Here is an 11,710-nt window from a genome sequence, read left to right as displayed (position 1 = left end):
ATTTAGTATTAAATTGTACCTTTCTAATTTAATTCAAAAGCACAGAGGAGTTACTACTCCACCAAGAACATTACTTAGTATCGTGCCACTCACAATGAGCCGTGTGACATGAAGACATGTCTCAACAAGTGCTTTAACGGCATTTCTGAAGAAAATAAAGAAACACGGACTCTCGTACACTGACTAAAGACAAACGCCGATGTGCTACTGAATTGGGACCCTAAACTGATCAATACTGTGCAGATAATCACCTGACAGATGAATGTAATGCATTTCCTATAAACAACATTAGGCAGACACCAGGTTTCTGGGAAATACCCAAAGTGCTTTCAAGACAGAGACGCTGCAGGATACGTTACACTGTGGGGAAACACGCAATTTTTATCAGAGCTGTATCGCAACCTGCAAAATAACAGTATATATGATGTCAAACTATTATACATTATATAACATTATATACAGCATATAGGATATTATGGTACAGTATATTGGATGCTATACAGTACATAACTATCAGTACAGTGCACACAACTAAAATTCACGTGCAATAAATAAAGGTTGCTGTGGTCTCAATTTAATAATTAATGTAATAGTCATGACAATAGATATGATGCTCTTTGTACTTTTACTGTATGTTCCATAATTATGCCACATCACTAGTGAGATGTGGTATTATAAATAAGTTAAAAAAAAAGCGCAGGCATGGTTTCACATTTACATAATTCATCCCACACCAGACATTATCTTCGTCAGTAGAAGATGAACTGAACTGTTTCGGTCTCTGGGCATTATATTTTGGCACGCTGAATGTCCTCACTGAGACAAGTTCGACAACTTCAGTGAGCAACTGAATGCCTTCAGAAAAGCCTATTGACTTCAGAAAGAGCATTGGATTACATCAGTGTCATGGCATGTGCATGCACATGTAGATGTACATTAGGGTGTGTACACACACACACACACACACACACACACACACACACACACACACACACACACACACACACACACACAGTGGAGGTGGGGGGAGGTGGAGAGAGGGAAAGAGAGAGAGAGAGATGGAAATTAACCCTCTGATGTCTAAGGGCATTTTCTGTTTTTGCATATTTTCTGTGTACGCAAAACAAAGCTAAACTAAAGCAAAAGATAAACAAAACAAAATTATACAAAACGCTCCAAACACCTGTGAGTTACAGTATATGATTTCTGATAATTTAGGACATATTTTGCGGTTACTTTGACTATCTGACAGTGATTAACATTATCCTATGAATTGGCTAAAGTCATGCTTTGAGGTATTACTGGCCATAGCATGCTAGTTAAAGCAACTGCTCGTGTAATACCAATACAATACACTGGGTCCATGAGTTTATCACCATATTTCAAACTGTTGCAACACAGAACATATGTCATCAAATGCCATATAAAAGCACCAAAAAATAATCTACATGGCTTTGCGTACATGTGTAAATGTGCTCCATGCATTGACCTGTTATTAAATGCTTTCAAGGATCCATTGTATGTTTTTGGTAAAAATGAGTATGTTCTCAGTGACACAACCGCTTTTCAGTAGCACTAACAACACCTCTGGCGCCCCCTTTAGTCAAAATGGTGTATTTGTCATCTACTAAGCAGGTTTACACTGTCCACTAAAGTGGCCAAACAACATGACAGTCTCCGCTCAGGTGTTTAACATCCTGGGGTTACATCCCCCAGTATATCTTATATATTTATAGGATTTATTGTAGCAATGTATATTAAAAGAATTATGCCTTTCTATATATAAATATGTACATCATCTTGAGCATACAAATATAATTCAGTTTTCAAGAGGGTTACATCAGTCTTCTTCTGGCAAGAGTAATTGAATAATTTCAACCCAGTAGATTTTACAATTTGCAAATAAATACCCAAGGGGGTGTTTACGTATGTTGAATGGTATGTAAATTGAGATAATTTATTCATTAACATTCATAAAATCCATAAATGCGTGAAAATTGTAACGTCGGCCTTGTAACGGATAGAATATAAAACAGGTGACATCACAGGCAGGGTGGAGAGGGGTGGGTCTCCGTGGGGTCCTTATCAGGAATTTGCATGCCGAAGGTGCCAGTTATTAAAGGTTGTGGTGAGAACATGAAGAAAAAACTTATCCTAAACGAACCAGAAAGAAAGACACTCAGTCCTGTCGAACTGGGTCTGCTTGATTAGCCTTCTTTGGAAAATTATATTTTATGGGTCAGGCATTAGGACAGACCATGCCAGGATAGTTAAGTGAAAAAACCCCTAAAAATCTGATGTTCCAAGGAAGCAGCAGTCCTTTCATTAACTGGGTGAGAAGAGGTGTTGATCAAAGGAATCTTAAAATCATGATCTTATACATAAAAGGCTCTGAAGCAGCACCTCAGTTTCAGTCTGCCTTAGCTTGATTTTCATTAAATATCCAAAATAATAATAATTAAAAAAGGCTTTGAAATATGCAAGAAACCTTTTAGTGTTGTTCATGTTCCCTGCTGGAAAATAACTGCTTCTTGTATTCATCAGTTCTCTTGCATGGTCAGTTATTACTCTGGTCAGAGTGGGACAGAAAGCGGGTAATACTGTGACTTAGTGTGCATTTCGTAATTTTACTTGACAGCCAAAGTAAGATGTTTTGTACCTGTTTTAATTTAATTTAATCCATTCTCCTGCTAACTTAAGCAAGATTGTTGTGGACATTTCTTGAAAACTGTTTTCATAAGAGCTGCTAAGCCTTTACTGGTAACATGAATCATTCTAGATTTTTTACTTCCATTTTCATAAAAAATAAAAACCTGTCCATGCTCCATCTGTTAACATCTGTTACACACACACACACACACACACACACACACACACACACACACACACACACACACACACTACATATAAGTACCACCAAGTCCATTACCATTCATAATTACTCTCATTAACATGATGAGATGCAATAGCAAATAATTAGTTACAGTTGAGATGCTTGCTAATTATTTACATGCCTATAACTAATTAGTTACATAAAACGAAGGCAATCATAAACAGCGCCAGACTGAATCCACAACCTCCTCAGCTGCAGTATCATGTATGGCAAGGTGAAAGCTCCTCTTACTCTGTAGCCACCTGCAGCAATCCTGAACACTTTTGTACCTCAGATAAGCTTCAAGTGACTGATCCTCACTGCTGATCCTAACTGCTGACTTTTATTCAGGTTTCGGGCTATTTGGCTTTCTGGCATTTCTATGAATTTGATGCTGTGAGATGAAAACACTTCCCCTTTGGTGGCACTGGGCCTGGTGTGTGAAAGCGGTTCCTGAAGTGTGTAAAGCTGCAGATTTGGGGGGGGCTTCAGTTCATAGCATGCTGCTCTATAAAAGCACGTTTGATGTATGCCCGGGTAGTACAGGCAAAATACAGAACGCAATTAGGCTGATTTAAATTGTGATGAAAGAGAAAAAAGATACTCTTGTTATAGCTTCCAGTTCAATGACATTTAGAGACAGAGGGATGACATTGGTTTCACAATTTGTTCTGTAAATATAAAAACTGAACAATATTAAAAACAAGAATATATATATATATATATATATATATATATATATATATATATATATATATATATATATATATATATATATATATAATGAAATAACAACATTTTAAATTGTAGTCAACAGTAAAACATCATTAAAACAACATTCAAAGGTTCACAAATAAGCATGAGTTTAATTGTTAAAATATAGAATAAACATTTAATCCAGGGAAAAGTATAGCAACTAATTGCTGTGTAGTCTATCCTGGTACTCTTTGTTTCATTTCATTTGTGTGCATATGTGAGTGCAAGCATGCATGTGTACATTCTATACTACAGAACAAATATTCCACCAATAAACAAATATACCTTCTGGAAAAAAAACCAGATGTAACCCACACTGGGAGAGGAAAAAGAAGCAGAAACGTCAATATTGTCCAACATGGCACGCGGAAAAATAAAAAGCCAAGTGTTCAACCTCTTCATCAAATCTCTGTTTACTTCCTATTGTTAGCTCACAGTACTGCAATCAAAATAAAAATTGCAATTACAAAGAAAAGGTAAAATGAAGTCCAGGTGGCCACGAAACCTTCCTAAAGTCCCATATCTTTCTGCTCCAATTCATAGCTGTTCTTTCACACACGGGGCAGAGAAGCTATCAAAATCTCACTCATTCCCACCCTGCCACTTCAAAAACTGATTAATCTCCCGTCGACCAATCAAATGCCTCCATCCTGTGCAGTGACCAGTGACGTACCGTGACATCTCAAACGCTTGTCCAATCAAGGCCTGGTAGTCTAATGTTGGTCATTATTATCAAGAGCATGCCACATCTGTGCAAGGTAGTTCTTATTTATGACCTAAGAGCAAGGAGCTGGCTTGAGGGCATTTGTCTACAGAAGTGAGAGTGGTAGTGGGTTAAAGGTGGCGAGACACCTGGTGTTGACTTTGGAGTTGGCGCACTAAGTATGGAGCAAAACAGGTGAAAGTTGAGGGAGAAGAAGTGGACAAATAGAATTACTGACCCCAGACTGACCCACTTTGAGGTACCCCTTAAGCAGAGAGAGACAGGCGTAAGACTCTACAACAGCCAAGAGACATTAAAGTAATAGAAGACTAAGATAAGCTTCCAGAAGATTAAAAAAAATAACCCGGTATCTTTCTGGAGGCTAGCCAAACTGGACCGGACCACTGGATGCGTTTAATGCGAGGTCTTCGTTAAGTTCTTCACCCTGGAGCCGTTGCTGTTGGACAAAGAGGAGGGACAGTCGCTGGTTCCCATGGAGCCCAATATCTCGGGGTCTTTCCTCTTCAACAACAGCCTGAACCAGTTCCCGTCGGACATCAAGGCACCCATGTGCCAGTATTCTGTGTCCAACTCCTTCTACAAGCTCAGCCCCGCCAACCTCAATGCCCAGCTGCAAGCGGGCACCCCGCATGGCATCAGCGACATCCTGAGCCGCTCCATGGTGGGCGCACCCGCCAACACCGCCCTGCTCACGGGCTATTCCGCCATGGGCGGCTTTAGCACGGCCATGCCCAGCCCAGGGATGTACTACAACCGGGATTATGCCCCCACGGGGCTGGGCGGTTTCCCAAAACCTAGTGCGGAGTGCCCGGGTGTGAAGGGGCGAGGCAGCAGCTGCTGGGTGGACGGAGGCTACGACTGGCGAGGAGGGAGGCAACAATGCAGCAACAGTAAGAAAACCACATTATTCCTCATCATTATACATCTAACAGAGAAATGTGCAAAATACCTCATCTAACACCTAATCAAAGAATACCTCATCTAACACCTAATCAAAGAATATCTCATCTAATACCTAATCAAATACCTCATCTAACACCTAATCAAAGAATACCTCATCTAATACCTAATCAAAGAATACCTCATCTAACACCTAATCAAAGAATACCTCATCTAATACCTAATCAAAGAATACCTCATCTAACACCTAATCAAAGAATGCATAATCTAGGGCAAAACATCCAACTTCTAAATTACCTGTATATTGTGAAATAGATAAATATCTGAAATATTAGAAACAATTGTTGCAAACAAGTCTTGATGTTAGTCTTTTTAAAATAAGAACTTACTTTTTGACTATTGCAGTCATAGCCATGGGTGTAAATAAAAAAGTGTTACAAAAACCACATAAAGATATGATGCTAAGTAATAAGAATAACACTAATCAATTTCTTTGGAAAGATCTTTATTTTGGTGACCTTGTTAAATAATTGATTTAACCAAATAATTGAATAATTGTACCTGTACCTAAAAAAATAAACCTGAAGAATAATTAACATTGATTTAATATCTGGTCTATTACATGACTAAATATGGCATATATATTCATATATTATATATGTTATAACAACAACAACAACGACAATATTCCCAATGATTGGAAATGTCAAGTAGTTTACTTTATATTTCATTTTTCTTCATGTTATGCAGAGTACCAAATTTATATATATATATGGTATTCTGCAGAATTATGATTGAGCTTAACTGAGTTTTTATAGTGAAAAGAAAACATGTTTTCTACTGCTGTTTTTATGACAAAGACCAAGCTTTCAACAGCTTGTGATCAGGCCCACAAAATAAAAACGTTTTGTTAATTAATTATAGAATATAACACAATAATATAATATAATGGTGGTGCCTCTAGAGTTCTTTAAGATACATTAGCAGATCTGCTTAAACTCTTGATCTTCAGAATACTATGATTTGAATCAAATTTCAAAATTACACAATTAGTGTGGGTATAGCCAAGGAGTAGTACTGATAATCTTAAACAGAATATAATACAAATAATAATACAATAATACAAAACCACTTTTGTTAAGAAAGTCAGTTCTCACTTATATATAGTATGAAAAACAAAAATAGCAGCGTGATTTAGACTTAAACTAGACATAATTTGTGTCCCTGGAAAGCACAACTTCAGTGCGAGTTAATTAATTCTGATAATGTTTGAACAAGAGCATTAAGTTATAACTCAGGCCAATACATTGTTTGCTGAAATTCTTTTGCTTCTTGTCAGTAGACAGTGGCCATCCAGGGGAGCCAGCAGGCAGAAAGAAACACACAAGACCCACTTTCAGCGGGCACCAGATCTTTGCCCTGGAAAAAACTTTCGAGCAGACCAAGTATCTGGCAGGACCCGAGCGGGCACGGCTGGCATACTCATTAGGCATGACTGAGTCGCAAGTCAAAGTAAGCCAACATGACTGAATAAGTTCCCATGCACGCATGCACACATACTGTATGCATGTACACAATGCAGTAGTGAGAGAACTTAGGTGTGCACATTAAATTGCAATTGAGATTTATACAGTCTATAATTTCCACGATCATGCATGCTTTATTGATAGGTGCTTAAATTGAGAATTTGAAAAATACAAACAAAAAAAACATAACTCCTTAAAAGAACCAATCAAATACAAGTGTGTGTTTGCACTTCCCTCAGGTGTGGTTCCAGAACCGCAGAACAAAATGGCGCAAGAAAAGTGCGTCGGAGCCAAGCTCCACACAGGCGGCGCGGGCCGAGAGCGGCCGCGATGCCTCTGACAACGAACTGGAGGATGAGGAGTACAACAAGCCACTGGACCCGGACTCGGACGACGAGAAGATCCGTCTGCTCCTGCGCAAGCACCGCCGGGCATTCTCTGTGCTGCGCCTGGGCCCACATCATGTCTGACAAGCACATTCACACGCACGCAAACGCACTCACACACATGCCGGGCATTCTGTCGGTCACACACACACACACATATGCACACAAATGCAAACACATGCGAGCATGCACACTCATACATGCGCACAGGCACAAACACCCATGTGCACACACACATGCACATACGTGCACACACATATGCATGCATGCACACATGCACACTCACATATTCATGTGTGCATGCACACAAGCACGCACAAGCATGTACGCAGACACATGCACACATGCAAAGAATTGCCCGCACCAAACACACGTGTATGGCATGAGGCCAGTATATGTTAACACCGGCACGTGCATGAAACCATAGATACAATATCACTTTTTCTCACTTAGTTACATGTGACATATGTGACACATTTGGTTCCACTGGTTAGACGAAATTCAACTGTGGTATCTCAGCCTCACAAATCACACATCAAGTTTTCATTCACACTACAAAGATGAGGTTTCCAGAGTCAGAAGAGAGTTCACCAGACGTTATGCACAATTAACAATACAGCATATTATATATACTTATGGATTCCAGTACATCTCATTGTTTCAGTCCCACGTATTTATTTTTTGGGAATGTGGCCATTATTTATTGGAGTATGCCATCCACCAATTCTTAAGGACAGTGAATCTATTTCGATAGGGCCAGTATGCAAGAAGGATCTTTAAACATAGAAACTTATTAAGCACATCTTGGTTATGCGATGTCAGCAAAGAATAAAACTGATGTTGTGCAATAAATTCTTGTTACTGTGTCATGGCTGAATGATGAATTTAGAGGAAACGGCACACTTTGGGGACGTGCGATTAGAGACGAACGCCTTCATCACATGCTCATTTTCTTTGAGGCATTTATTTATTTATTTATTTATTTTTTGGTCTGAGCTTGTGCATTTCATCCAGAGCAAATTAACCCTAATCTTAAGTTAGATACGCAACAAACCCACCGTTCCCCCAAATCCTTTCAATCTGAAAAACATGCATTCACATTTATGCATATTGTCAATGATCTGGACCATCTTAATATAGCATAATGCAGTCATTTCTGAGAATGATGAAACTGAATTGATTCAGAACAAGAAGAAAGCAGCTTTGAATGGTTTGTCTTGTTTTATGTAAGGAACTACTGAAACCAGAGCTATAGCAGCACGGTAACCCCCTGCTTTCACACCAGACGCGCGGCACGGCATCATCAGGTCAGCTGTAGTCAGGGATCCAGCACCTGTGTTCTGTGGAAACTTGGTCTTGATTTTTCCTCCATGAAATGCCGGAGAGAAAGCAGGTGTTGCGAATTCAAGAATATTTTTAATACAAGACACGAGAGCTTTAAAAGCTACACAAAAATGTGGAAGTTGTAATACACATCAACTGGATTGTGCAAAAGTGATTTTAATGCTTCTTAACTTCAATGTGACATAAATCTGAGTTTTGATATTCTTAAGGTATGCCTTGTATTATTTTATACAACCCCTTTTTTCAATATGTGATAATTGAATCTTAATAATGTGATAATTGAATATTCTTTAAAAATGACTCTTTTACACATTTGTAACATTTGTTAGTAAATGCTAATGGGTACAAAGAGTCTTTTAGATATTTGTGTTCTACCATGTCAGGAAGGATGTCAATATTGCTAACAATAAAAAACTATATCTAAGTAACGCAGTAACACCCTCTTACTGATAAGCCAGCATAAAGCTATCTGGACACATTTCAACACCTGTTGCAGTAATGCGGCAAAAAGTAAACATATTATTCACAGCCTAGCATTATAAAGCATCTGTACATGTTAATGTTGAACAGAATGTTGAAGAGTTGTAAACACTGACACCCTGGTCTTACAGGCAAAGCAGAACAGTACGGTTGTTGGTTTTTTGTTCATGATTATTTAGTTTATATATATATATATATATATATATATATATATATATATATATATATATATATATATATATATATATATATATATATATATATAATGAATCTTTATAATGAATGTAAATGTTAGACTTAACATCATGAGAATGCAAAAGTTGCAACTCTATTATCACAACTATATAATCTCTGACGTAGTCCGTTATCATTTCTTCACACTGTAGATAAAGAGAGGGTGAAATTTAAATGTGCCCTGCTATATGTTAGCCAGCCAGCATGTCATGTGTTGAAACTTATGAGAGCAACTGACCGGTGAAAATAAAGGCTCAATTAAAATTTGTTGACATACAATATTGTGTCCACAACATATGCACTATGCTGCCTTGCAAAAATGGATAACTTACTAAAAGTGTTATTTACAGGAAAGCAAGCCTTTCCACACATTGTATGATGAATATATACATTGAATATATATACATTAAATAATTAATTAAAAGTTTCTATTAACATGCCATTCTAAAACATTCATTTCTGTCTATTCGTTTGCTAGTTACCACTGCTAGCTGCTGGACTATAGAATAAACATTTCAGACCCGCAATGTCCCATCAAAGGTGCTGACCATGAAGCAAAAAATAAAAGAGTAGAAGCTTAGAGAGAGAGACCCAGTAACCCCTGTACACCTTCTGAAACTTTACTGTCCGAGTCGGGATAAGAACGTGGTTTAACATCAGCTTACCAACAACACCCTGCTGCGTACTCATGGCATCGATACAACAGGGAATTGGATTCTGGTTGCGCACTTTAGAGTAGAAACAAGGTGAGATCTTTGGGCGCTTTTACTCCAGTGGAACTTCACGAGCGGTTTCCCTCCACCAAACAGCACATCCCTCTATCGGCCATTCTTCTCCTTGGCCCGGCTCTCAACAGACAGCCTGAACCTGTCACATTATTGCACCATTTATCTTCTCAAATGCATTAATGGTGAAGACCTGTGCTCTGACAGCTCAGGATTTAACTGGTCTTTCTCTTTCATGGCCTCTTAAATGCCATCCATCCGCACACGTTGCCGGGCTCCTTCTGCCTGAGCAAATAATAATAATAAAAACAACTAAATGAAATAAAATAGAATTGGACCCATTTCACCTTGAGGGGATTGAAATTCAATTCCTCGTTTGTTTTAGACTAAAGCCATGTAAGTCGAATTTGCTAGCTTAGCCGTCTTACTTTAAAGAAGCCACACTCAAGAACCACAACGTGAACAGTGGTTGCTATGAAATTCAACCATCAGCCTTTAGGAAATTGCTACTGAGCATCAACTCCTAAATGAGTTTGTACTGGTGAAACAGTGTAAAACAAGACAGCGTCCTACTAAGTGCAAGTGTCAACAGCTACATAAACCTGAGATTCAAAGCTCAAAGCAGTGCTATACGACCTTATGCTTATGTACACATATCAATTACATTGTGTAAGACTGTAGTGTTTTATGTCTCTTTGTAAAATCAGTAATGGCCGATCAACATCATGGCCTCATATCGAAGTTCACAGTGTCGAGATGCCCTTGGGGGCCATGTATTATACTGATCACACCATGGATCAACTCCAGAAAGTCCATTATTGACAAATGGGCCGTGCAATTGAACCCTCACACTTAAATCATTGATTTTCGAACCAATTCGAGGAGCCCTGGATTTGCTGCTACTGGTGGTGGTGGTGAGGGGGTCATTCAAATTACATGGATAAAATCAATAACTTCTAGTCAAGTTGAACTAATGACTCCCTTGTCATATCTGTGTAATCGTTTTGCACCCACTTAAATGATAGTTAATGAATATTGATGGCCAGTGGGCCAAATTACTTTTGAAATAAAGAAACATCTGCCAGAGAGGGTAGAGAACACAGCACCACAGCTGGACTGCTTAAACCTGTGAGGTTAAGGATCCATGAAGCGACTGAGCAATTTTGAGCAAGCTGTAAAATGAAACAAAACAACAACAAAAATGTAAGCTATCAATTGTAGTCTTAATTACAAGTCCTAAAAGCCCAGCGATCCCAGTAACAGGGTAACCAGTGCATAAAACTGAAACAAATCACACTTTATAATGGGTAATTGCAAAGTAACATAATGGAATACATAGTAAGCGTCATTTGTGTGCATTATTTGTGGGACACTAACGTAACGTGCTTTTCCAACAGACCACTGACAAGTATTGAAGTACTGTGAAGTCAAATACTGAAGTGAGGTATTGAAGACTGTGTATTAAACATCTGTTATAAGCATCTGTGTGTGGGTGTCTCTGTATAGGTGTCTATATTTTGGTGGCTGAGCAACTACACATTTAAGAAGCAATATTACTCAGTAATCAGCTGACAAAGGATTCCATTCTATGTCAAAAAAGTTGCTTAATTCTAAGAAAAGTCATTCCTCACCTAATAAATCCTAGAGAATAACCAAGACGGTGGCTAAACTGACATTTCAGTTGCTCATCATGGCAACCGCAATTTGTTGTTTGTTTTCACTATGTCCTCAATCTTATACATAACCAAGACACATCAAAAAGA

The 11,710-nt window shown here is 38.4% G+C and overlaps 1 protein-coding gene across 1 annotated transcript; it reads left to right on the top strand.

The window, feature by feature from the left end:
• The first annotated feature begins 4,711 nt into the window (after nucleotides 1-4,711).
• On the top strand, nucleotides 4,712-8,511 carry nkx6.3 (NK6 homeobox 3). Its single transcript, XM_027025040.3, has 3 exons — nucleotides 4,712-5,242; nucleotides 6,595-6,764; nucleotides 7,018-8,511. Exons 1-3 carry the CDS (start codon nucleotides 4,825-4,827, stop codon nucleotides 7,246-7,248), a joined length of 819 nt encoding a protein of 272 aa, XP_026880841.2. The 5' UTR covers nucleotides 4,712-4,824; the 3' UTR covers nucleotides 7,249-8,511.
• The last annotated feature ends 3,199 nt before the right edge of the window (nucleotides 8,512-11,710 follow it).

This window comes from Electrophorus electricus, chromosome 20 (assembly GCF_041902795.1).
Source record: "Electrophorus electricus isolate QZ-2024a chromosome 20, ASM4190279v1, whole genome shotgun sequence".
Classification (NCBI taxonomy): Eukaryota; Metazoa; Chordata; class Actinopteri; order Gymnotiformes; family Gymnotidae; genus Electrophorus; species Electrophorus electricus.
Note: the sequence above shows the minus strand (reverse complement) of the source record. Positions and strands in the feature narration are given on the sequence as shown.

Coding starts and splice junctions, on each gene's coding strand:
- nkx6.3 (XM_027025040.3), top strand. CDS start 4,825: ATGGAGCCCAATATCTCGGGGTCTTTCCTCTTCAACAACAGCCTGAAC. Junction 5,243..6,594: donor GAGGCAACAATGCAGCAACA/GTAAGAAAACCA, acceptor TCTTGTCAGTAG/ACAGTGGCCATCCAGGGGAG. Junction 6,765..7,017: donor TGACTGAGTCGCAAGTCAAA/GTAAGCCAACAT, acceptor CACTTCCCTCAG/GTGTGGTTCCAGAACCGCAG.